At 39.2% G+C, this 27,999-nt stretch overlaps 1 protein-coding gene across 1 annotated transcript; it reads left to right on the top strand.

The window, feature by feature from the left end:
• Position 1: 1 nt before the first annotated feature.
• Positions 2 to 27,498, top strand: LOC146331537 (uncharacterized). The gene is made up of 52 exons (XM_084732622.1): positions 2 to 486; positions 1,811 to 1,852; positions 2,825 to 2,959; positions 3,044 to 3,117; positions 3,227 to 3,299; positions 3,427 to 3,516; positions 3,701 to 3,756; positions 4,336 to 4,456; positions 6,076 to 6,252; positions 6,450 to 6,532; positions 7,444 to 7,492; positions 7,587 to 7,676; positions 8,998 to 9,093; positions 9,615 to 9,686; positions 9,791 to 9,877; positions 9,987 to 10,136; positions 10,753 to 10,866; positions 10,971 to 11,147; positions 11,249 to 11,334; positions 11,422 to 11,470; positions 12,536 to 12,625; positions 12,712 to 12,807; positions 12,902 to 12,973; positions 13,073 to 13,159; positions 13,271 to 13,417; positions 13,720 to 13,826; positions 13,917 to 14,094; positions 14,195 to 14,371; positions 14,496 to 14,578; positions 15,690 to 15,738; positions 15,830 to 15,919; positions 16,108 to 16,203; positions 16,513 to 16,584; positions 16,941 to 17,027; positions 18,068 to 18,214; positions 18,549 to 18,676; positions 19,007 to 19,139; positions 19,217 to 19,308; positions 19,436 to 19,577; positions 20,962 to 21,138; positions 21,237 to 21,319; positions 21,791 to 21,839; positions 21,949 to 22,038; positions 22,203 to 22,298; positions 22,394 to 22,465; positions 22,560 to 22,646; positions 24,176 to 24,322; positions 24,429 to 24,577; positions 25,250 to 25,381; positions 25,496 to 25,598; positions 25,758 to 25,807; positions 26,761 to 27,498. Exons 1-52 carry the CDS (start codon positions 124 to 126, stop codon positions 26,786 to 26,788), a joined length of 5,520 nt encoding a protein of 1,839 aa, XP_084588748.1. The 5' UTR covers positions 2 to 123; the 3' UTR covers positions 26,789 to 27,498.
• Positions 27,499 to 27,999: the final 501 nt, after the last annotated feature.

Genomic DNA, 27,999 nt, shown 5'->3' with positions numbered 1-27,999 from the left:
TTGAGAACGTTAGACATGGAACGTTAGAGCGACCGTTTGGTCATTTCGAACGCACGTTCTATCGGAATATTCTATAACTGACGGTGACGTTTTAGTTTTTCTCGGCTTCAGAAGATAACCACCATGCAAAGCGAAAAATCGGAGCCGGGTGAGCCCAAGGGTGCCGAGTGTCCGACCACCAGCGCGACCGACAAGAAAGCGCTGAGTGCTGTGGAGCCAGAAGCGCCCAAACCCAAGGGGATCAGTGCCGTCGCGGTGCTGTGGACGTTTGGGAAATGTCTGGGAGCCTTGCTGCCCGTCTACCTGGCCGGTTACTACCGGGTGAGCACCAGTCTGCTGGTGTTCGGCATGATGGTCTACACGGGATGGAAGCATGCCCGAGAAGCCAAGGAAGCACGCCTGAAGTCAGCCATACAGTTTCTCAACAACGAGCAGGAGTACACATCCATGAAAGTGTCCAAAATCAAGCGAGACCTCCCTGCATGGGTGAGGAATTACTCTGCAACTGTCAGCGTGTGTCTTATATTGCAAAAAAAAAAAAATCCTCGCACACCAGTTCTGTACTGTCCTTCATGAGCTCACTTTGACCTGGAGTAACCCCACATTACGTATAGCAAGACAGAAACAAGCAGTTAGTTAACAGTGAACCCTAAAATCATGATACCAGTAGCATTCAGGGGTTTGCAGTGTGATAAAGATTATGTTTCCAGTAAATCAGTCCAGTCATGTGCTATTTTTAGCTGATTTGGCATCACTCCAGGCTTTTAATATTGTAGACTGTTTGTGAAATGTCTGTGGGATGGTAAAAAGTATAATAAACTTAGGCTAGAAGTTTAGGTTTCTGTCAGAAAGGGTTAAGGAAAAATTTTCACATACTTCACTTCCTCGTTATGCAATAAGATCTTGAAGTCAGTGTCATATTTCTCAGTCTTCATTAAACATTGCTTCTACTAAAGTTCTGGTGAAGTATAAGTCCATGCATGCAACCAGGTGTGTAGAAGTCCTTTTATATTACATGCAGCTGGTTTGCACATTACTGCTGCGAAGGCTGTTGCCAAATTTGCTGTGTGTGTGTGTCTGTAGTTCAAGACTAAACTTGTTTGAACACATAGTGGGGGAATTCAGTGCTCTGAGTGCATTGCAATAACTACAACAGCAACACTTAAACCATATAGTCTTTTGTGCAATTGTAACAAAAGGTGGCTGGAAAATATGTAATAACTTGATTTGCATGCCATACACCCCGAGAGTATATATACCCAAAATGGAAATGCTGAAACCCGCATGGGGCTGTTTTGACTCAGAACATCTAGCCACACCCTGTTCCTGTGAATCCATTTTTTCAGTGAGTGATTACAGTGATTACTTGCGTAACTACACCACATGCATTCTCCAAATTAAAGTATTCAAAGAGGGCCATTTATGTTTCTCTCTGGTGCTTCTCTCAAGTATGCATAACAACCGTCATGTGTTTAAGTTTTCTCTACGAGTTATGCGCAAGAAATATAAATAAGATATTTCAAGCTCTTATTTTGTAAAAGTTTTGTCCTATGTGAACTTATTGCAGAGATGAACCCCATAGCAGCCATCTATATCATTCAAAGTGATCTTTGAATTGACAGTCGCTGCACTAATCTGCTTCCCTTTTTTCATTTGGAAGTATTTACTCAGTCTAACACATGGTATCCACAGTGCTGCTGATAACATTTCCAGATGTGCATCAGCTGAATCATTTCCCTATCCTGTTGTGTGTTTATAAGGCTCTATGCACAATTTAAATATCTACTCTCATTGTTTTCCTTTCCTCCAGGTCAACTTTCCAGATGTTGAAAAGGTTGAGTGGCTGAATAAGGTAAAACATCAGTGGTTTCCTATTTCTCTTCACATTTCAACCATATGGCTTTAAACAGAGACATTAGTTTTCCTCCCCTTTTAAGCCCACAGCAAACAGTCATGTCTGTCTGTTCAGTGGGCCAGCTGCTGTGCTGATTGACACTCAGTAGAGTATGCTAAGCTAATAGCTGGTGCTAACTGATAGATGGTGGCACTGCTGCTGTTGCTGCCATGTTCCAGAAAAGGCCACACCCCCATTAGTGTAGCCACTTTGTCTGTACTGCAGAGACCAGGCCCATTGCCAGGCAACCCTCTCAACATTTCCATTTCATTGCTGGCTAGCTCACAGGAAGAAGGAGGAGCTGCTCAGCTCCCTAAACTGCAAGCCATTGTCTCCCACCCCCTTTGCTCTCCTAGCCCAGAGAAATGAGGGCCATTAATATAGGCACGTGGAAATAAAAGTATTCACGCTAACAAGACCACGGGTTCTGAGTGCCAGAGAGTCAGACAAAGCAGAGGTTTGAGATTGGTTACTGGAGGGGGAGGTCAGCAGATTCATCCTTCGCAAAAGCAGGCAGCTGATGACTCACTCCCCACTTATGCCAGACTGTAAACCAACTCTGGGGGCTTTTTTTTTTTTTTCTTGTACAAGCACACTAGAAAACAGTCCCTCAGCTTTTGGTTGTTTCTCTGAAGGAATAAAGACTTCACATTTTTCTGTAGCAACATTAACATTTTGTCAAAAGTGGGCACACGTAGAGCACAGAATTCACTGTGGTACAGTAACAGCTGAGGGGACTCAACTGGCCACAGCTGTCTCTGTCATTCTGGAGCTATTGCTTATGGAAGCCAAGGCATTTGGCAGATAGTATTGTTGCTATGTGGCTAAAATGACAAAGTTTACTCAAAGAAGTACTCTGGTTGCAGTGCTTTATATATTATGTATCTTACTAAAAGCCATTCATAACCATGTGGTTGTTGGTCTGCTTAGGTGCTGCAGCAGGTGTGGCCCTTTGTCGGCCAATACCTTGAGAAGCTGCTGGTGGAAACCATTGCTCCATCTATCCGAGCCTCAAGCACCCACCTCCAGACCCTCAGCTTCACAAAAGTGGACATGGGAGACAAGGTGATGCCAATATATGACACTGCTGTAGGAATTCACGCAAATGATGCATGTTGTTTATATTGTGCAAATTTCTGTTTGCTCCAGGCTATGAAGGTTGTCGGGATCAAGGCACACACTGAGAATGACAAAGGACAAGTCCTGCTTGATCTGTATATTAGGTGATTTCGTTTCTCCATTGCTCTTTGAATTTTTGAGCCACCGTCTCCTCTTTATTCCAGCTTTTAGGAAGCATTATTATGGGTGACATTTTTGTTCTTGTACCCTCAGCTATGTTGGCAATGTAGAGATCAACGTTGAAGTGAAGAGGTATTTCTGCAAAGCTGGAGTCAAAGGAATACAGGTCTGTCATCTTTTAAGTAACATGTCATTTATAAAAAGGTGATGCCTATCTAAAGGGACAAGTGAAATATATATCTGTAAGCATTTATCCATGGGTTTCATGAACATCCTGTCTGTCTCTCTTTTAGCTACATGGCATGATGCGGGTGATTCTGGAGCCTCTGATTGGTGATGTGCCCATAGTGGGTGCAGTCACCATGTTTTTCATCCAGCGGCCTGTATGTCCATCTATACTCACCTCTATTTGTCCCTGTCTTGTTGACCCATAGCCTCCATTCCTGTGACTATCATGTTTCTCAGTATAGTCTTGTGTGGTTTTCATGTTATTTGTGCTATTGATTTCACATCTACCTTGACTGATTTGCTACATGCAGCACATTCCTCTGTCTTATCTCCTCCTAGAGACTAGATATCAATTGGACTGGACTGACTAATTTGTTGGACATCCCTGGACTGAAGTGAGTCATGCTGAAATAACGTTTTGTTGGTTCACATATTAGTAATAACCACAACGTTATACTAAACCAGGGGTCTGCAACCTTTACTGTCAAAAGAGACATTTTTAGACAAAAAAGGAAAAAAATCTGTCTTGAGCCACAACTTTTAAATTCTTTTGTTTCATCAGAGACTAGACTTGCTACCAGCAAAATTTTGAGGAAGGTGCTGTTGAGGTAGACTATGACACACATTTTAGTTGATGAAATATGAAACCCTTTTTTTCCATTCCATTTATAGGCTACACATTTTTCCAGCTGGAGAATGTAACAACCACTTTAGGCCTTCAACAATGATAAGTGAAAATTAAAATGATAAAATAAGAATTGTAATTCATCATGTTTAATTTTTTGTCAAAGCCACAGGGAGCCACTGGAGAGGGGCAAAAGAGCAGTATGTGACTCCAGGTTGCAGACCCCTGTACTAAAACTGACCTCACAATATTTTATGAATGTTTGGGTTTTATTAGTCGGTGAATAGTAAATTATGAAGGCAATACAACAGTAGATTTCTACTGTAATGCTGTTTCTCCTTTGTCTCAGTGTCATGTCTGACAGCATGATTATGGATGCCATTGCCTCCTTCTTGGTGCTGCCCAACCGCCTTGTTGTTCCCCTGGTTCAAGGCCTGCATGTGGCCCAGCTACGCTCTCCTTTGCCCAGGGTAATGCCTGAATACACACCTACAGATAAATGACCTACAGATTACTATATATATGTATATGTATATATAAATTTTATTATATAGGTCAACAAGACAATAAACAACAAACAAAATTAAAATAAAAAAGATGCCATCCTCAATGATAACAAAATAATGTAGCTAAACAAATTGCTGAGAGACACAGGACACAGACACAACATCTTGCTTTGAGGATCATGTAGTCAAACACATCCTCAATACAGGAAGTCTATACAGAGGCACAGTCAATTTGGTATGATGGGAGGTTTTCCATGTAATTCAAAAAGGGTTGACATATCCTGTAAAAAGTTTCACTTGTTTTCTTCAACCAGTAGGTTATTTATATCTAGCGGTATAGAGTTATTAATTTCAGTGAGCCACATTCCAGCTGGGAGGGTGGCATCCGATTCCCAGTTTAGAGCAAAACATTTTTTTATGATGGCCAGCATAATGTCTGTGAGCCTAAAAGTGTGACTAATTTTAAGGTTAGACTTAGTAAAGTTACCCAATAAACAAATCTCCGGATTCAATGGTAAGGCAGCACCATGCATACTGGAAAGGGTGTCACATACCCCCTGCCACATCCCCTGAAATTTAGGGCACTGCCATATGGCGTGTAAGAATGTTCCCTCATCTGAGCCACATCTTAAACAAAGGGGTGATATATTGGAGTTGTATTTGTGCTGCTTGTATGGAGTGATATAGAGTTAATGCAGAAAGTTGAATCGAATCAATGTATTTGTAGAGTTTAAAGAAGAGAACACTGTTTCTGGCAAGTCACCCCATAGTTCCCATCTATCCATTTCTGGATCTGTCCTCACATGTTAATAAACTCAATGTAAGAGCTTCATACACTTTGGACATAAGTTTAAACAATGATGGGTCAGCATGGCACAACTGTTTCGCAGGTGTCGTGGTAGGTAAATGTCATCAGCCTTTGTGGTTTATACCAATAAAGTCATGTAGTTGCAAATAACTGAAGAAATCTTTATTCGTCAAGCGGTATTTCTGTTTCAATTATTCAAAAGACATAAAGACTCCTTCTTCATAACAATGCTCTGAGAGACTAATGCCTTCCTTGGACCATGATCTGAAGTTACTGTTCAATAGCAGTCTAACCAGTCCTAACCCTAACCCTATTTCCCCATAAAGAGCTTTTATGGAAGATGAGTTCATCTTGTTTGAACAGTTAATGGAATTTGTACCCAATGTGAACTGAACGGATGATTAAAGTGAGTCATAGTCATAGTTTTAATGGAAACTTTATCCCGTTTATGTATCAAATTTGTCAGTGTCTCTCAGTTTATCTGTACCTTTTCAATGTGGAGCCAGGGGGGGGGGGGGATTTATGAAACACCTGTGGCAAAAAATTGGATTGGGCAGCCCTTAACACTGACCCCCCCCCCCCCCCATCGGATGGACTCTTACCATGTCCAATAACCTGTCTGATCAATTTGTTGGGGCAGGGAAAAATGTTGATAGATACGATTGAAACATAAACATAAAGGAATTTAGACAGGATAGTCAGTTTTACTATTATGTAATTTTATATCTGAGTCAGCACCAGCATATTACATCTGGTCTCATTTTTTCCTTCTTAGGGAGTGGTACGCATCCACCTGCTGGAGGCACAGAATCTAGCAGCCAAGGACAACTATGTGAAAGGGGTTATGGCTGGCTTGTCTGACCCATATGCCATATTGAGAGTCGGGCCTCAGACCTTCACCTCCCAACACTTTGACAACACGGACTCTCCCAAGTGGGACGAGATGTATGAGGTATGAAGACAAGTTTTATTTTGCAGGTGTTGAAGGATTCAATCATGTATCATTTCACTTTGTTCTGTATCTGGGGGATTAGACTTTTACACTGTTGGGAATGTTCATTTTCATTCATGGTCACACGAGGCCACAGCCAGCGTCCATACCAATCCCTCTGTCAGTCTTCATGTCCTTGTGTGTGTCTGGTACATCAGGTCATAGTCCATGAAGTGCCTGGTCAAGAGTTGGAGGTGGAGGTATATGACAAAGACCCAGACCAGGATGATTTCCTGGGCAGGTACATATGCATAGTTCATGTCTCTTGTGTGCTTATGTTGAATCTCGCATTGTCACCTTTCATCTGTCACATTTCATGGCCAGTTGGAAAAATATACAACCTTTTTTGAAAACATGTAATTGATAAGAATGTAACAATATACAGAATATCGCAATAATGTGATACCGTATTTGACTGTGATAATATGTATAGTGATGTTACAAGGTTAATTATTTTATTTTAACATTTTTATTTTATTTTATAAGAGGGATGCCAGCCCCTTTTTCGCTCTGTGCTCCAGTAACAGCTAGCTAACTAACCAGCTAATTTTGTCCTGCTAAAGCAAAATACTCACCAACTAGCAAACTATATCATTATATCATTTGATAGCTAGCTAGTAGTTTTCTAACATTAGCTAATGCACGTAACCATATGTTGCTTTTATAGGTCTCCCAACAACAATTTGCTTCAAATTTTGGTTTTATTTTCAACATAGCCAAGCATATAGCATATATAAGTGCAGGAAACAGGAAAGGAGAAAAAAGAGGCAGGACTTAGGAAGCATTGGTTTTACATACATAATTGGAACATTTATTCCCAAAGACAATTCAGCCCAATTATTTGCACATGTTTAGGTCATGGCTGGCCGCTTGTGTTTTGACTTGTTAAAGAAGAAAAGCAAAGGAAAAAAATATGCAAAGAAAAAATGCATCATGCATAAACTGTATTATTAAATAAAGGGCATTTTATCAATTGTATTTTTTTTTTTAAATATATTGTTAAACATTATATTGTGCAGTGTTCATCTTGCTATTATGTACCTTGAAACTTTGGTATTGTTCCATCCCTAAGAGTTGTACCATAATCCTTTTGTTTTTGCCAATACATTTACTCTTGTCTTTTTCATTTAATTCTGTCTGTCCTCCATATAGGACCAAATTGGATTTGGGCATTGTGAAGAAATCCATAGCTGTCGATGAGGTGAGTAAACATTTGTTATGATGTCAGTCATAGTCTGTATAAGCAATGTTTTGATCTTTGAACTGTAAATGTATGTCTGTGGCTGTCTCTGCAGTGGTTCACTTTGAAAGACACTCAGTCAGGACGGGTTCATTTCAGACTGGAGTGGTTGTCCTTGCTGCCCAGCACTGATCAACTAGAACAGGTTTGTGTCACTCAGTTTACACTGATACATTACTCTGAGGTGATTCTATTGCAGCGCTGCCCAAAGTGGGGCTTGTAGCCCAAAGTTGACCCATCATAAGATTTGATTTGTTTTTTAGTGAATTGTTTTTGATATAACATTTGTTATTGCTTTTGCACGTTACATCACTGTTTTCAAAATTAATTATTATAGCATTTACATGTCCACTGGAATTTCTTCCCTCCCACCCACCCCTAAACTGAGTCACTGATGTAGGTTACCATGATAGTTTACAAAATTAAAATGTTAATAATGAAAATAAATTAGTATTTACAAATATACACATATACCCATCTGTGTAAATGTGTACATACATGCCTGCATATCAACAGAGAGGGAAAAAACAAATTAATGAAATCATAAATAAGAAGGGGGTACAGTCTCCTTTTGAAACTGTATGAAGTTTATCAGGTTTTAATTCTAAAAATGTAAGAAATGAATCCCATATTTAATGGAAAATATGGCCTTTTTGTTTATTTTTGTAAGTAAGCTCTTCAATTGATATGTGAGAAAAGAGATCATTAATCCAAAAGATTACGGATTGATAATAAACATTTTTCCAATGTTCCAAAGAGGCTTAGCTTGTATTAGACAAACATTAACCAACTTACTTTGATGAGTTCTCAGGGCTAAAGGGCCATCCACACCAAGAACTATAATTATAACAATAAAAAATACAGTATAAAATTGTTCTAACTCAGTTGGATGGTGGAGTTCACACTACAACTATAAAGCTACAGTCTGGACTAGATGGCCTTTGTGCTTTTGGGATAATACTAAGAAAAACACAATACAGATCTTAGGGCATACAGGCATTTCTCTGTGGATGACACTGGAAATTTTGTTTATTCTTTTCCAGAAGTTTTTTTTTTTATCTGTTAACAGTGACATTTTTAATTAAAATCTTTTTTGTGAGGTAAAATGAGCATGGTGGACAGAGTGACACTGTGTGCAGGACATCAGTCAATTCAGGGAAGCTGGGGTCCTAGTACCATTTTTCATTGTAGCAATACACACATCCCTGCTCTAGAGTATAACAGATCTCACTTTCACACTAGAGCTGCAGCTATTAGTTGATTAATTGAATTTCTTTGGCTTGTGGACAAAACAAGACATTTGTGGACACCAGTTTGAGCTTTAGCAAACAATGATCAAAATTTTAGGCCTGAAATTTTATTGATTATTATGTGATAATGAAAATAATCATCAGTTGCTATCTATCATACTATCTTTGTGTCAAACATTTACATTAAAAACAAACCTTTTTGCATTTCACCCCCAGACCCTGAAGAGGAATGAAACCCTCACTAGTAAGGCTGGCGACCCACCTTCTTCAGCCATCTTGGTTGTGTATCTGGACAAGGCTGAGGCACTCCCTGTGAGTCAAATATCTCTCCTCTCTGCACCCACATTCGTGCGCTGCTCTGAACCACTTCCTGTGTGTGTGGTTAAACAGAGGCAGAGCTGTAACTACCATCTGTCTGACATTCCTCAAAGTTGTTGCTTTGCCCTCTAACCCTGTGCCCTCCACTGCAGCATAGATGAGTGTGTCTGACTTTATCCAAGGCTGTTAAACACTCAGTTCCTACTGTGCTAATTTCTGCTGTCATATCATACACAAAGGGGAACAGTGGTGACAGAATTTTTGGAATGAAACTCAGTCTTTGTGGTTTCTTTCGTGCTGATTTATACTTCCTGATCATGCCATGTTGTATGGTGCTTCCTGTCAGTTATTTGTGCTGTTGCTATGGTAGCCTTGTACACACTATTATTCACATCTGCCATGTGTTGTCAGAATGGTAGATAAGTCTATTTTCTCCCCTGCTCTTGGTGATAGAATGCCATTGTTAACATGCCTTACTGTGTATTCATATTTGTCTATAACTGTGTATCTTTTAGATGAAGAAGGGAAATAAAGAGCCCAATCCCATGGTGCAGTTGTCTGTGCAGGACATCACCAGAGAGAGCAAGGTATATCTACTGGCAAAGTCCACTATAATATTGTATATTGTGTACTGTATATTTCATTTATTTATTTTTTTTTTTATATGCATCCTTTTTATTTTTGCCTTTAGACATGTTACACAACTGTTAATCCAGAGTGGGAGGAAGCTTTTACCTTCTTCATCCAGGATCCTCGCAAACAGGACATAGACATTCAGGTAACAGCTTGTAAGATTATTTACTCTGCACTAAACTTTGTGTTTGGTGTTCTGAAAGTCAAACATGTTGTGGACTTATTTTGGTTTTCCTTCATGCTGAATGAACCAGGTGAAGGATGCCGACCGTGTGCAGACATTGGGCAGTCTGTCCATCCCGTTGTCCCGTCTGCTGTCCAATTCTAATCTCTCTCTGGACCAGTGGTTCCAGTTGGACAACGCTGGATCTGCCAGTCGCATCTATATCAACACTGTTCTCAGGGTAAATGGCAGCAAATCCAATTCATTCTAATGCTGCACTACATAAGACCAGTTAATGACCAGATTGGAATCAAAATCAGCTTCACTAGCTGAGTATGTGAACACATACAAGAAATGTGGTTCCAGTTTTACATTTCTTGCAATGTACTTACAGATGTAGAATAGACATAACAGCTAAGAACAAGGACAACAAAAACTAAATAGACAAAGGTGAAAAACCGGTAACACATTATTTAAATAAATACAAGACAAGTGCTCTGTAGGTTGTAAACATTGCAGAACACACAAATGGATGGGATGATTATGTACAATATATCCTTGTAAACATGTCCATATACTGTATACAGATGTGCAGGATTTAATATTGGCAGTGACAGTGCACATTGTTATGCACTAGTTGAAAACAATGCATTGCATTCAAATTGTAAATATATAATCTGTAATAATATATTGTATAAGAAATACGCTGAAAATTAAAAAAGAGGTTATTGGGAGGTTATTAAGGCTGTAATCTAGAAATAGATTCTGATCAAGCTTTTTTGTGTATATGTATATGTATAATCATGTCTCAGCTGAACTTTTTTGCTTTTGTCCGTCTCTTCTCTTTTCTATTATAGGTCCTGTGGTTCGATGAGGAACATATTTCATCTGATATGTCATCTAATCTGGAGGCTGGACTGTCCAAACAGCTGCCCCAGCAGACATCACCTCATCCGAGCTTTGCCACAGAGGTAATGGTGGACAGTGCAATTATGACTTTGACTCAAGACTGTGTTTTCTTTTTAAAAGCAAATTGCACATACTTGTTCTCATGAGTTTGTGATATTATTTTCAGGGACTGCTTAGAATTCACCTGTTGGCAGGACAAAATCTTGTTCCCAAAGATAACATGATGGGGGGCATGGTAAAAGGCAAGAGTGACCCATATGTCAAGATCAACATCGGGGGTGAAACATTCACAAGTCAGGTTGTCAAGAGTAATCTCAACCCCACTTGGAATGAGATGTATGAGGTAAGTAATGTAAGGTTATTTATTAAATGTTATGGTGATTGTTTCTGATGTAAAATTGGTTTGAGACAGTCCTTTAACCGTCATGCCTGTTTACCCCTCAGGTGATTCTTACCCAGCTGCCTGGCCAGGAGCTGCATGTGGAGGTGTTGGATAAAGACATGGACATGAAGGATGATTTCATGGGCAGGTACAATGGCTATAAATAATTCAATTATCAATAATATGAATGGATTCAGTAAAGATATGTTCTAATCTCACATTTCCCTGCGTGCAGGCTGAAGATCAGTCTGAAGGACATCATTGATTCTCAGTACACTGATCAGGTGGGATCTTCTTTGCCAGACATGTTGCTACATGTTTAGCTTCAAAGAGTGTGCTCAAAAAAAAAGTGCAAAGCCAACATGAAAACCTGCGTTACTTAAGGTCTGACTCATGTGGGTGGGTGCACACACAGGCCTCCAATACACTTTGATAAAACACTTAATCCTCTCTAAATATATCCGTAGCATATTTTTTCTATATATATACAATTATCACTTACTTGATATATGTTCTGATGTTTTTGCTGTTGCTTCAGCAAATATTGGATTTAATGTGAGTAAAAAATTACATATAGTGAAAGTTCATTCTGTGTGAGAAGATGTGTATTTTAACTGATCTTTCTCATTTCCTGTACTTGATATGCTTTGTTTTAGACTCATTTATGTTGAAAGGAAACCCAAATTTTGAAAATGGTACAAAAAAAACATGTTGCTACTATTTTGCTAACATTAGCAAACTTAAAATGTATCTAAGACATATCTAAGTACAGGAAACAGGAAAGGAAAAAGATGATTGATTTAACTGAGGTTCTGCTGGGAACGTAATGTTTTTTGTTCTCCCAGGAGAGCGAAATCATGACCTGCATTACTTGGACTCCAATCAGCTAGTATTCACTGACTTTGTTGGTTTGGGTTGTTTTGGTTGGGTAGGTTGAAGCATGAGCAATGAGATCAGGTAGGGTTGTGGTAAGAATATCAGGGTAAACCAATCAGAGGCAAAGTAGGGCGGTTCATGCCTTTGCCATCCTGGGAAAAAATATTGTGCTGGGCACCAAGTTTGCTCAACTGTCATTATAGCACAAAGCAAAAAGGGCGGGGCTTAGAAAGGGTCAATTCTATTGGCTCTGTGCGACTGAATGTACTCAGTTCACAAGACTTAACCGCACTTTAAAAGAAGTTTAGTATGGTAGAAAAAATGAAGAGACAGTTACCAGCAGCAAAAACAGCTGACAGTTTAACACCATCATGGACTCACTGTTGCTGAAACAACTCTGCATATTGGTGTTATCCGTGTTTGAATCATACCCAGTCGTTCCTATGTTTAAACGATACCACTTCTTTTCCTAGTGGTACACTCTCAGTGATGTGAAGTCTGGTCGAGTTCACCTGGTGCTGGAATGGGTTCCAACAGCCAACGAGTCAGACAGATTGGACCAGGTCAGTATTCCCAGATAAGTCACACATTATTGAACCCTTTCTCATAAGTTTGATCCATACTCACGTTTTTTTTCCTGTGCCTTCAGGTTCTTCAGTTCCATTCCAGACAGTCGTACCAGAACAAGGCGGTTCCCTCAGCTGGCCTACTGTTTGTCTTTATCGAGCAAGCAGATGGTTTACCGGTGAGTCTTTCATTATTGATGTTACGGATGATGTCAGAGTCAGTTATTGTTCATAATAGATGTGCCTTTATGAATATTGTCTGTCTCTCTACAGGTGAAGAAGAGTGGCAAGGAGCCAAAAGTAGGAGCAGATATTACTCTTGGACAAACGTCCCACAAAACCACAGTAAGATCTGAAACCTCATTCAGTTTAGAAGTGATGGTTTTATTGTAAGAGTGACACTATATCATAAAGTAATATTGACTGACACTTATGTCTCTGAAGGTGTGTGATCGGACCACATCACCTCGCTGGAATGAGGCATTCTGCTTCCTGGTTCGAGACCCCAGAGAAGATATTCTTGTTGTTAAGGTACATTGGCTTCAGTGAATAATGAAGTGGAACAGATGTCAGTCACATAGATACAAAAAGTGCAACCTCTGATATATAAATACTCCAACACCCTGCATTGTGTTTCTCCAGCTCTCCCACAGTTGGACGTTGCCCATTGGTTCCCTGGTGGTTCCTATCAGAGAGCTGCTCTCTGAACCAGAGCAGGTCCTGGACCAGTGGTTCAATCTGGATGGAGCCTCACCTGAGAGTCAGATTCTTCTGAGGGCTGAACTCAAGGTGGGAGTTCTGTTCATTGGTTGCTCTTATCTCTGTCTGTCCTATTGTAAATATTTAGTTTATAGTATATAAGGTGGGTAGTAACAAGTTACATTTACTCCTTTAAATTTGGATACATTAATCAAGCTACTTTTATTTACTTAGTTATTATTTTATTGATTCATGGTCATCATGCCTCCCCCCAATTGCTCCATTTATTTAATTGTGAGGCAGTTCTTTCATTGTGGACTTGTTCTACTGTTACAGAGCTGGTTAGTAAAGTTAATTATAATAATTATAATATTAATCATCATCATCTGCAGACGCTGATTCCCAGCAAATGTCCAGGTGCCACTGAAAAGCCTAAGGTCACTTCAATGTCAGACCCTTCTGCTGCTCAGCGAAAACCAGAGACCGACACAGTGCTGAGGTGAGACAGATAAATCAAAAAGTTTGCCTTTACTTTCCATATGTTGTTTCACTCCTAAATGTTTCTGATTGCTGCTCTTTGTGCCTCTAGGTCAAGTTCAGTGGATGCTCCTCCTGTGGAGACTATTGTCCCTTCAGTGACCTCCCATGACGATGCTGACGTAAAGGAAACGGCCGCTGATGTGACTGAGGAGAAGGTGGAAGAATCACCAAGTCCCACTGTAGCACAGCCTCCTCACACTTCCCCAGACCTCAGCTTTGCCACTGAGGTAACATCACAAAACAGTGATATACAGTAGAAGATACATGACACAATCACATTGAATTAGGAAAACTATCAATATAAATTTAAATGGTCCCCTCTGGTAGGGTCTGCTGAGAATCATCCTGCTGGAGGCCCAGAGTCTGGTTGCTAAAGATAACAAGATGGGTGGTATGGTGAAGGGCAAGAGTGACCCCTATGCCACGATCAATGTTGGAGACTATAACATTAAGAGTCATGTGATCAAGGAGAATCTCAACCCAGTCTGGAATGAGATGTACGAGGTGTGTATGAAGGACTGTACAATTTGAATTTATTCTGAGCATGTTTTCAAATAAAGATGACAGTTATAATACTTCATGTTAACCACCTCATTTGTATTAATTTAACTGTTTTGTGTTCCCTCAGGTGGTGCTGAAGCCTCAGTCAGGACAGGAGCTGCAAGTAGAGCTGTATGACAAAGACATGGACAGAGACGACTTCCTGGGCAGGTAAGGGGGCAACATTGAGGTTTCTATTGTAGCTGTCCACCTCTGACTGGGAGGCTTTATTGCCTCAGAATGGTATTCAGTGGGTTGACATGTTTACAGGCAAAACTGTTTTTATTTGACCATAAAGATAAATTACAAGTATATTAAAGGGATAGTTTGGATTATTTGATGTGGGGTTTATGAAGAACTTATTGATAGTCAGTATTATTACCTACGGTAGATGCTGGGCAGCCCCCGCCAGTTTGGAGAAGCAGAGAAGAGTACCAGCGTGGAAGCTAAGTAATGTACTTCTGTGGATAGGGTCAGCAACAAAACTTATTTTAGCCCCTTAATAAAACAATTCCAGTTGAAGTGTGTGCTATATTTTTTACATCTACTGCTTTACTTTGCTGTCAGATAGCCTTTTTTGACAGAAAACTGCCATTATGAAAAGCCAAATATCACTTTCTCTGAACCAAACAAACTCCATAGCTGAAATCAGTATTTTAACCTTGCAGAACATGGGAGCTGATGGCCTACCACTGCTTTGATCTGTTAGTTTGTTTGTGTTATTGTGTGACTTCGGTGTATTCAAACTATCCTTTTAAAAAGACCAAAGTCACACAATAACCCAAACTAACAGATCGAGGCTGTAGTTGACCTGAAACTGCTGTGGTCTGCGAGATAAAATTAATGATTTTCCCTATACTGTCTGGTTGGTTCAGAAACAGTGATATTTGTTTAGTATAACTGCAGTTTCACCTCAGAAAAGGCAATGTAAAGCAGCGAAAATATTCTTAATATAGTGTACACTTAAACTGATACAGATTATTTTTAGGTGGTTTTTTAAGTGTCTAAGATGTGTTTTGCTGCTGACATTATCAACTGTAGCACATTGCTTAGTTTCCATGCTGGTACTCTTCTCTGCTTCTCCAAACTTGGGTGTTCCAACCGGCATCAACTGTAGGTAACACAGTGACTATCGATAAGTATCTCCTACTATCCCACTCCAAGTAATCCGAACTATCCCTTTAATGTTTTTGAGTATTTCAAGGTTGGGACTTCACTTTCATAGATAATGCATTTAACATGCTGTTGTGTAAAAGTGCAAACATGTTTTCATTGTGAGCAGATTCAAAGTCAGTGTGGCAGACATCATCCGGTCCCAGTACATAGACCAGGTTAGTACTGCAAGCCTTAGTGTATCTTAGTTATTGCTGCAGTGTAATTATAGGCTTTATTTAATTCAGTAATTGTGTGTATCTGTTTCAGTGGTACACCCTAAATGATGTCAAGTCTGGACGTGTTCGCCTGGTACTCGAATGGGTGCCAGCGGTTTCCCATAATAACACCCTGGACCAGGTTAGTGCATTTTGTGATGTCTGTTTATATTTCCTCTCTTATTCATGGATATATTTCTAATCTTTATCTTTTGTTGTGCCCGTTTGTCCCACCTCTGCACTTTTTCAAATATGATCCCCTGCTCAGTTCACTGTGCACATCAGTGCTGAGTCACTGTGATGTATTTTTAATTTGATTTTCTGCTGCAGGTGATGCAGCTGCAGTCTCTCCAGTCATACAAAAACAACGCTGTTCCCTCTGCAGCCCTGCTCTTTGTTTACATGGACAGAGCTCACTTGTTGCCTGTAAGTCTTTGTAATTTGGTTCACTGAAAAACACAATAAGAATCATTGCCTTCTATTTATTCAGATATTGTTTTTGGATTGGATTTTGTTTTTTTGGATCGAAATAAATGAGGACTTTGATAAATAGTTGCTGCTTTCAGAGTAACGATCACTGTTGTTGGATTACATGATGCAGTGATGTGAGTCAGAAATGTTTTCTGTTTTTAGAAGAAAGAGAAGTTGGATCATGACCCATTGTTTCCTTAATTACAGCAAGTGAATACAAACTATTCACATAATGTTACGTGTTATTTTTCCTTCTGTGTCCAGTTTAAGAAAAGTGGAAAGGAGCCCAAGGCTGGAGCTGAGCTAGTTTTTGGTAACACAACCTACAAAACCAAGGTATGAGACTGATAATAAACACATTATCAAACACACACACTCTGACTATACCAGCCTAGGCTGCAGATGATGAGTAATTTAATTATATGATATTGTTTTATCTACAATCTTTTGATTAGCCAGTTTATCATTTAGTCTATAAAATGTCACATTAAAATCTCCATTACAATTTCCAAACTGGTGTGTTAAACTTTGGTGCCCCCCACTGGTGGTACTAAAAAAGACACAATGCTTGACAGCAATGCATGACTGTTCCTATTCCTATTCTTGCTTTATGCTGTTAAAATACCAACTGAATCTTTATCAAATGACCATATGACCTTGTGCAATTTACCTGTCTTCAATTCTGTCTGAAGGTGTGTGATCGCTCCAGATCGCCTCAGTGGAATGAGGCGTTCTACTCCTTGGTTCAGGACCCCACAGAGGAGATGCTCATAGTGAAGGTGAGTGTACTGTGTGTCTCACCATCATAGTATTTTAACTAAAATACCATTTAGTCTTTAATCTGAGTTGTTTTAGTTTTAGTCGACTAAATATCGTAGGATTTTAGTCGACTAAATCTACAGTAGATTTGGTTGGCTAAAATGTAATGTAATGCATTAATGACACTTTTCTCGAGAATGTCCAAACTCACACTCCTGGAGGACACATCTATTGACTGTTATTGACATGAGAATGAAGTATACTATATTTCTGCTCCTTTCACCCATCATATGTCTAACATTAAGTATGCTACATTTCTTTAAATGTGCATTCTTCTTTTTGTTACATATTTGTTTCATATATATGAGGGCAAATTGCTATTTATGGTTATATTTATTAGGTCAGATGTTAGTATATAAAGTATTATAGACCAGTGCTGCACAATCATGCCTGTGTATTTATTCTATGAGTAGTTCAAAAACTACAAACCATAGTTTTACCAACTTTTCCGCTAAAACATTACTTCAACAACATAATCACTTTTTTGCCTGGGACATTATGTTCACTATGAACACTGCTATGTGCCTTTTTTACTGGCTGTTCTGTCTGGCACTACAGAGCCACCATAGATGTGTAGCTACTAACCCTATGCTGTCAAGCTGTTCAACATCTTTAGAAGCACCAAAATGAGACTCTGAAATACCTGTTGCTTAATACAATTTTGCTAGCAACATTGAAAATGTGAGTTGAAACTATTCAGTGAGGACTATTCAGAGCCAAGGCTTTTGGAGTAATACATAAAAACACAGAGTCACATGGGATTTTGTTCATTCCTCCTTAACAGTTTTGTCTTGTTTTTATTCATTAACAAACGTGTCAATAGATTTCGTCATTGTTTTTATCATAATTGACTTCTTATTTAGTTATTGTCTCATTTTGTCATTGACTAAAACTATTGAGACTGCTCACAATACTTGTACGGAGTTTCTGAGATCTGCTGCCAGTGTCAGGAACATGTCCACCTCTGACTGACATTATAAATGTGTCCTTATTTTGAAAGTTGTCGAGTGCCTGGGATCAGCCAATGGGATCTCTTGTCCTCCCTGTGAGAGAGCTGCTCTCTGAACCACAGCTGGTCCTGGACAAGTGGATGCCTCTGGATGGAGCCTTACCTGAAAGTGAGATCCTACTGAGGGCTGAACTCAAGGTAAGAGAACACACACACACACACACACACACATGCACACGGCATTATTTTAAATTCTTTTACACACTTGTCTTTTTGTCTGACATCTGGTCTAGTCTTGTTTATATAATATTGCTCTCTTGTACTAGCACCCATTGTTGAAGTTTACTTTAATTGTTTCACCTATTTAATTTTCAATTTCTTTTATATGAGTTTCACGTGCTCATATTTTGCTGTTCTTGTGTTTCTTTATATTTTTGATTGTTTTCTGTTTTCTGTGGAAAGTGCTGTTTGCTCCTTGAAAGCTGCTGTCAGTGAAAGACAGAATAACCAACGGGTAATGTATTGTTTGCAGATCCTGAGCTCAAGGATGACTGATGCTCCGCAGCCTTCTGTGACTGCTTCAAAGAAAGAAGAGATTCCCACTGAACCAACATTCAAAGCAGTCATTGAGGACGAAAAAGTCCAGCTGCCAACAGATGAGTGAGTAACGAGTGTCTGATGCGACAACACATACATCCAAACTCCGAAGAATGCATGACGTATTCCAGCATACAAGCTGTTGTCAGGGGGTCAGACAGATCAAATGGAGCAAAAGGCCCTTTTACAATGGTATTCAATATTAAATAAAAAGTGCAGTGAATGTCGGTGAGAGCAGGAACAGAAGAGTGAGATATACAAGCAAATATGCTCCCACAAAACATGCTTTATAAGTGCATTTGTAGTGAAGCTAATAAAAACATTTTCTATTATTAGTCCCAGTCAGGAATCTGGCTGTGGTGTTTTATAACAGCAATGTGTATTTATTTTCAGACTGGTTGCAGTATCCAACCAGCTTAAACACTCTGAGGAAGCAGAAGCAGACACTGCAGCCTCCACAGAAGATGCAGCTCCTGCTGAACCAGCTGCCATTCACACTGCACCCGAAACGTTTCCTGCTGCTGCAGTGAGTCATTGTAGTCAACTGTTATATTTTAACCTGTCTGTTTTCACTCTTCATAACCTTCATGTAATTTTGCTCAGCTGGTGGAGGAAACAACATATCCAGACAATGATCCCACACTGTCAGACGCAGCTGTTAAAGGCTTTGAACCACGACAAATACACACAGAGGGGTGAGCTCCACATCACACCAAATAACAGCTTACTTCTTTATTTTTTTTGCTTCAAAGATTCAGAAATTAGACAAACAGGTGTTTAAATTTCTGCTCACTTTGTTTGTGTGTGTCTGTGTGTGTGTAGTACTGGTTTAGGTGACCTTGCTCACGCTACAGTGACTGGTCTTCCCGCCGACACCCTTGGGCCAGCAGAGGTCACAGAAGTCCCTGAAGCTGGTGAAGTTCTTCCACCACACACCACCCCCAGCAGGGATTTTGGTAAAGAGGTGGGTTCACTTTATGCCTTCATTAGCAGAGTGGAAGCTGAATAATTACCTTCCACCAACTGTAAAGTGCTACTTGCTCTTCAGCACTGTCCTTTTTTTTATTTTTTTTATAGTTGCATTATTTCAAACAATAAGAAAACACTTAAACAGTGTACAGTAAGGCACAGGGACATCTATTACCTGATGTTATGGTTTTCATCATTATCATAGAGAGCATACACCATAATATCTAAAAATGTCACTACCAGAGCTCCATCAAAACTGTGTGTCTGATAGTTGATCAGTCGTTCATTGTCTTCAGTCATTAGATGGTCAGGGTTCCTACGCATCATTTGGAAAATATGGAATTTGATCAAGGTCTGGGTAAGTATGGAGAAAAAAAGACAGTATGGAAAAACTGAAACCTTTGCAGGGACAATAGTCTGCAGTCATTGCAGCTTAAATGTTTGTCACAGTGTGAGTGAGCTTGATGTTGAAAATAAGGCAAGAAGTATGGCATACAACTGAATGCACACTATGACACAGAACTGCCTCTATGCTTGTACATCATAGTCTGCAAAACAGCTCTGCCCCAAAAGTCTTATAACTGAACCAAATTCAGACATCCACCACCAGATTATTTTGAAATTAAATGCAGCAATATCTTTGATCTGTTTACATAATAAAGATTGAGCTATTTGTACTCAGATGTCAAATATGGTCTGAAAAACCTACAGAGAAGTCTGGAAATTTGAGTCTGGAAAAGTATAACATTTTGAAATGGAAAATGTGTTGGAATCCTGGAGGGTGAATCGATGCTGCTTGATCTCAGCCTATCATGTGGGTTTATCTGACTAACACCACTGTTTTTTCCAAGAACTGTCAATGTGCCACTTCCTCTTGTCTTTAAATATCTTTTAAAGTTCTGTTGGGAAGATTTCAGCTTCCTGTGCTGTTCTGGTGGGTCTGGTGTGACTTTGCATAGGTAGCTGTGTCATGCCAGTTAGAATCATAAAGAGGAATTTCTGTAGAGGAGACTCAAAGTGAAACCTGGGTCAGCCATTGTATTGTTTATACAATGTATGGAAGTCTGGTTTGAAGGAGGGGCTTTTACTAATTATAAAACAAGAAAAACAAGTTCTCATGCACCAAATTTAGATTAGACAACTTGGAAAGGTATCCATTATCTTACAAAGGTTAATTTTGATCTTCTTTAGTGGCATAAAGTGTTCCTATCAGATATTTGTCTGTTCAAAGTACCATTTGTGCAAGGCTGATGAATCGACTGGCTCTGAAATACATTCTGTACATAGCAGCTTCACATTACCATGCAACATGTGTGTGCTCAGTGACTTGTGACCTGTATGTTTTTTTTTTTTTAACACTTACAATGTTCGTCCTGCAGGGGCTGCTGAGGATTCACCTGCTGGAGGCTCAGAATCTGGTGGCCAAAGACAATCTGATGGGGGGCATGGTGAAGGGCAAGAGTGACCCCTATGTCAAGATCAATGTGGGGGGAGTTGCATTCAAGAGTCATGTTATAAAGGAGAATCTCAACCCAAAATGGAATGAAATGTATGAGGTATGAAGTATTCAGTTTAAGCATTGCATATTGTCTATATTTCACAGTATTTTGTACAAATATATATATATAAATAAATATATATTGTTTTTTAACAGGTGGTTTTGGGTGGAAACAGTGCCCAGGACATCAAGTTTGAAGCATTTGATAAGGATTTAGACTCTGATGACTTCCTTGGCAGGTGTGTGTCTCGTGCACTTGATATTATTGTTTGTTTAACTTAACTAATACTCAAGATAAGCCCTGTGTACCTTTATCTACATGATAAGAATTCCAACAGAGATGCAACTACCCATACTTTTGTTCTGAATTGGGGGGTTGTAAAGTTGTAAAGTTTCACGAGGTTCTGATAATGCTATAGTGAGGTCAAGTGAGACAGTGTTTGGCCTCAACACAATTAAATGGCTGCTATGGATGGATTAAGATCATCACACATTGTGGAATCCTGCAGCTGCCAAACTGAATACTAGATGTGGGTAGATTTATAAAATATATACATATACCTGAAAATGGTCTCTATTAATCTTTTTTGCTGCTTTCATTGGACAATGTTAGTGTCCCCCTCACTGGCAGCATAGGAAATATTTGTTTCTGAAAGTTTGACATTGAAATCAAAAGCTTGTTAAACTTTTGCCTGTTTTCATGTTGACAGATTCAGTGTTAAGCTAAATGAGGTCATCAGTTCCCAGTACACGGATCAGGTTAGTTTATAATTCATAATGTGCCATGTGATTTCTAATCTCTGTTCTGTTTAATTTCCTTGTATGAGGGGTGTCGCCCTGCTTCTTTAACAGACTGTCTCTGTTGCAGTGGTACACTCTGAATGATGTGAAGTCTGGGCGGGTTCACTTGATACTGGAATGGGTTCCTACAGTGTCACATTCAGACAGACTTGACCAGGTTGGTCCTTTTCCATATTTACTGTGCTGTTAGCCTCGCTCAAACATTATTTAAACATGGACTGTTGAAGTGTCTCCAGCCTCCTAGAAAATGCTGGTGAGTCACATTCCAAGACGCAAGGCACATTATTCACATTGCAACACTGGCTGTGCTCCATGTCACAGGTACTGCAGCTTCGGTCTCTCCAGTCATATCAGAACAAAGCTGTGCCTGCTGCTGCTCTGCTCTTTGTCCATGTGGAGGGAGCACATTCATTACCTGTAAGTCACCTGCAAGTTATTTACATACTGTGCAGGAGTTAACAAAAATGATTTCTCATTTAATAAAACTTGAATGCCTCTCTCTACCCTGATAGTTGAAGAAGAGTGGAAAGGAACCCAAAGCAGGAGCTGAGCTTGTTCTGGGTGAAACGACCTACAAAACCAAAGTAAGACTCTTGATGCATGGTGCTGTATGGCCGGCCTGATGAATAAATTATGACTGTAATAACTCTACCATATCTTTTCAACATCTGTCTGAAGCTGTGTGACCGCACCACCAATCCTCAGTGGAATGAATCTTTCTACTTCCTGGTCCATGACCCAAAACATCAGATGCTTGTAATAAAGGTAAGACATTTATGTACATTTATGTGTCTGAAGGAGCTGCGTTACATTTAACAACAGTAATAACGGAGTAAGGTAGACCACAGATGACAGTAACACTTTTTCATCAGCAACCCAGTGGTTGTTTGTATTAGATTTCTCAAACTTTTATACATGGTACCCATATTTGTCCACTGCAAAACTCACTTGGACACTGGCACGTGCAGGGGGGTGGGGGGGTGCTGGAGCACCTGCCCCTCCAAAGGTCTCTGCATGGCCCTGGTCAAACTGAATAAAAGCACAAATACATTTAAATACATGATTTCTATATCATTTAATTATTTTTTACTTTGTTATTAGCACTATGAATAACAAAGGGCAGATTATGAATCAGCACCATGGAGCAAATTTGTGGCCCCCTTTTAACTTTGAGCACCTGCCCTTCCAAAGGTCTCTGCACGGCCCTGCTTGGACATCTACTACACACATCACAAATTTTGTGAGTTAAGGACGAATACAAAGTTCCTTCTAGGTTTAACAGTGAGAGGTAATATGCTGAATAAGATCTACACTATCTAATTCATGAAAGAATTATAAAGTGAACAGTTTAAAGTGACAAACACTTTGTGTGTGTGGAGGGTATTCCTGAATGTACATGTGTCACGTAATGTTTCAGTTGCTGTCACAGTTGTGGCAAATATAGAGCTGGCTTTGTGGGCCCAAAACTTACAATGTACACACCTGACCTACACTTCTTTTTGCCTTGAGTCTGGAAAATGTTCCACACAAATATTGCAGCACTGTTGGAACTATCTGCACATCAAGAAGCCACTACATTGCAAACTGTTTTAGCACGTGGTCTTGAACATAGCATGAATGCAAAGCATCAAATTAGACAAGAGAAACTGCTACTTTATGTTACGCAAGTCAAACAGTTTGTGTTGTGTTTGTGTTTGCTGTAGTTTCAGTGATAAAAATTTGGCAGATGCAGAGTATGGCCAATGTGGCTATTTACATCCACATTGCAGAGAAAAACCATGATCTTTCCCTAAACCTAATCACATAGCCTGCTCTCCCACAGTCAAGCCTTGAGCTTAACCCCATCATCCACCACAGTCACTTACCAACTCTGAGTTTGTCGCTCCTTACAGCTAAAATAATGTGGTCAGGTGAGAATAGCCGAATAGTTGCCCTGTGCCTAGTCGTACCTGGGTACAAATAGACACTATGCAAAAATTTGACTTTATTTCCTGAAAATATATTTTTTTTTATTATAGATTTTTTCTAGGATTTTATGCCTTTGATTGATAGAACAGCTGAAGATAAGACAGAGAGAGAGAGAGTGGGGGAATGACACACAGCATAAAGTTCACAGTGTTGCTCACAGAGACATCCTGCTTCTCCTGTGAGCTCCTGAAGGAAATGGGAATGTACCATGTTGATGACATCACTGCAGATCTTTTCTAATTGGCTGACAGTGTTACAACTAACCCAGTGTCACAGCATTCCCTGGTGTCCCCTAAATTTTTAATTTTCTCTCTCTTGTATCGCAGTTGTCCAGCGGTTGGGATCAGCCAATGGGATCTCTGGTGGTTACTGTCAGGGAGCTGCTGGCAGAGCCACAGCTGATGCTGGATCAGTGGTTTCATCTGGATGGAGCCTCACCTGACAGTCAGATCCTGTTGAGGGCTGAACTCAAGGTAAATAAGTAAACATGTCTGCACACACACACACACGTTGTTTACTATTAAACAACAACCAGTCAATAATGATACTTCTTCCTTTTTGTGTATTTGATGTCAATAGATTCTAGATTCCAAAATGGTGGATATGATCAGTGCAGGAAATCTGCCCTGTGCTGCCTCTGGCTGTGGATCTGGATATGGGCAGGTGAAGTTGTCTCTTTCATATGCCTCACACGACAGCAAGCTCATCGTCATCGTTCATGCCTGCAGGTGTGTTTCCTCAAATAGTCTGCCAAAACAGATCAGACTGTGCTCTCACCAATGATGTTTATCTTTAATGATTGATAATGACAAACATGTTTCCCATTCGATATTAGAATGCGACAACTTCAGCATCCACTTTAGTTTTGAGAAGTTTACAGCGCTGCTGTAGGGTTAACCACAGAGAAAGAATTACGTAGAAGTTCAAAACTTTGTCTCATTTTCACGCTCACAGTATAGTTAGACATGTCTATATGTTCTACTGAAAGATCAGATTATATTATACTTAGATATAATTATTCAGAACACATTTTCACTGCTGATAAAGTCATTATAACCTGATAGAAACCTCAGTTTCTGACTCATAATATGAAAAATACATGACTTCTGTCATATTCAGAATATCATCATATTCTAAATAATTGTGTAAAATTAGTGTGCATGTAAATGTAGCCATTGAAAAATGGTTTGGTTTTAAAATCTATAAACATACCCCATGAGACAAACCTACAATATAACAAAGTGAGGACATTATTGATGACAGCTCAAAAAAAAAGCAATAGACACTCTGCATGTTCCATTTACATAGATGCATTACACTGCTCTAATACATTGGGATTTATTAATATCCTTAGGTTGTAACATGTAAATGTATCTAAGTATGTTTTTTTCTGTGTACAGAGGTCTGTTGTCTCAAAGTAAGGATGGTGTGGACAGCTATGTGTCTCTCATGCTGCTGCCAGACAAAAGCAAGGCCACCAAGAAGAAAACAGCAGTAAAGAAACGAGATATCAACCCAGAATACAATGAGAGGTAATGAATTAACTGGCTATTTGAACTGTCCTTATATTCCTGTGCAGGTTTTTTTTATCTCTGAAGATCTTTGTCAGTGTTTGCATCTAATCATCTTGTGTCACTTTCTTTAAGGTTTGAGTATGCTCTGCCTATGGACGAGGTGAGATTCAGACGCCTCAGTGTAACAGTGAAGAATAACTCGGCCTCCTTCAGGAGCCGTGACATCATTGGACAGGTGAGAGACTGTCTAAGACTGTGCTTTCACCTCCACCTGCAAATCTGATATGGCTTACAGTGTTCCACATCATGTGTCCCAGCTTTCACTGTGCAGTGCACTGAATACATGCAGAAATACTGATTATACTCATGCTAATATATCATTCCTGTTGTTTAGTTGCAGATCGAGTTGGCTCAGCTTGACCTGAATTCTGGTGTCACAGAATGGTGAGTAGATCAGACTGAACTTCCTCCAGCCTGCACCCAAGTTAAAGTGATGCTCTACATAGAATAATTACTGTCAAACAGAGAGGTGGCTGCAATAACCTTGTTTTTTCTTCAGTGATGGACAGGGTTCTGTGCAGAATAGAAAAGTATTAAATTTGATTTTAGTCACTAGAGTCGTAGGGAAAAAAGAGAGAGCAAAGAGAGTATAGAAAAATATCTGTGTTGTCAGACTGTTGCCCCTCTTATGTTTTCTGTAATATAAATTTCTGAATTGTAGAGCACCACAAATAACCAAATATGAACTCGTCTATGGACTATCATTTATCATTTGCATAAGGAGACCCTGTTATGGTGACATTCATTGTGGTTTCCATGGACACAGTAAATAAACAAGCCATGAAAATGAAATGATTTAACTTTTTTCAACTAATTTTCAGTTCTTATTTATAAAAGAGATAAAAAAAACTTTGAGGGGACAATAAAAAAAACTGAATATGTTGATGGAAAATAATATAAGTATAGGTAGCACTGGTTAGTTTATGTGGGGGCAGAGATGTTTGACAGTGGAGCGTCATCCAACTTTCTGTGTAGCGGTAATAAAATTATTTGAACTACAGTACCTACCTAGTATCTTCTGGCAATTATTTGGGAACATAAAAGCACACATGCATATAGCACAGAATGTAACATACATGTTAACAGGTGGATTTTAAAACGGTTTATTTCCATAAGAATCTAGCTATTTGCACTCAGGTGTCAAATATGGTCTCAAAAATCTACTGAGTCTTGAAATGTGAGTCTGGAACCGGATGGAATTTTGAAATGGAAAATGTGTTGGAACCCTGTTAACTGTACATTTGTTTTCTTCATTTTTTTTCATTGTTTAATGACACCATCAAGTCACTGCTGATGATTCAATAATCCTTTCATTAATTTTCATCTCTCTGTTCCAGGTTCAATCTGAAAGAAGAGGATGAGTAGTTGTTCTGCTTGCTGATGTCGTCGCAGTGGACTGCTGCAGCTCACACTGATGCCTTCTCCTTCACACCTTTGCATACAGAATCACTGTGGCAGCCTTACCTGCATCCACCCAGCTCTCTGTGTATTCACATATGGTATAGAATTGACTGCACTTTGTATTCGTATACATCAATACTCTCACCAAAGATAAGTAGGCTGAAGGAGCTGAGCTGACAAGAATAAAAAACAAGTTTGTATTGACTGAAGTTCACTTTACTACATGAAGAGATGATAGTTTTAAGACTGAGTGCAGCAAGTGAAAGATGAACAGGTCCAGAAAGAATGAAGTCATATTTTGTTGCTTTGTTTGCTTTTTTGCTGCAATAATGTTTTAAATCTGAGAGTATCGTTTGAAGTGCAGTTACATTTTTAGACTATAGATTTTTTTATGTATTGCTCATGAATGCTAATGCCATCTCAGTATTTTAGATCTGTAATATGACAGGCTTACATTGGAGTTATTTTATATTACAAAGCACTTTGCTATGTTTGTGTTTGAAATTGCTTTTGAAGATAATTTTTATAAGATTTTTTTTTCTACAAGACATGTATTTGTTACACCTACGTCACAATTAAATCATATGTTTGATTTTGTGTATATTTGCAAAGCTTATGGATCAGATCTGATACTGTTGAAAGGTGGTGACAAAATAAAAGTGAAAATGAAAAGATTTTGAACATCTCACTTTTTGCTTTTGTGCAAACATTTTTGGAGTTAAACAGCAGTGTGTAATATACAACTATATAATTTTATTTTTTAAATATCAGCTATATTAAATGTTCTGTTTGTCATAGGCCTTTTCACAGCAGCCATATTGCTATGAGATAGTACAGTAAACACAGGTATTACCAATGATACTAATTAAGGTCCCATTCCATTTAGTGTAGCAGAACAACATGCACAATAGCAGCACCCTGACTGTTTGACATGAATGGAACAGACCCTTAATTCGTACCACTGGTAACATCCATGTTTTCATATCAAAGTGGCTGCCATGAAAAGGGTCTATTGATAATTGATTTTTAAAAAGTTCAAAAGTTTTAAATTGAAACAAAAACGGTGAGAAAAGTACTCGGATCTTTTACTTCAGTAAAAATAATACATGTGCACAGATAAATAAATGTCCTGCATTCCAAATGTTACTTGTGTAGCATTATACAAGAATTGGCAG

Source organism: Lutjanus erythropterus, chromosome 2, assembly GCF_056507025.1.
Source record: "Lutjanus erythropterus isolate fLutEry1 chromosome 2, fLutEry1.hap2, whole genome shotgun sequence".
NCBI lineage: Eukaryota > Metazoa > Chordata > Actinopteri > Lutjaniformes > Lutjanidae > Lutjanus > Lutjanus erythropterus.
Note: the sequence above shows the minus strand (reverse complement) of the source record. Positions and strands in the feature narration are given on the sequence as shown.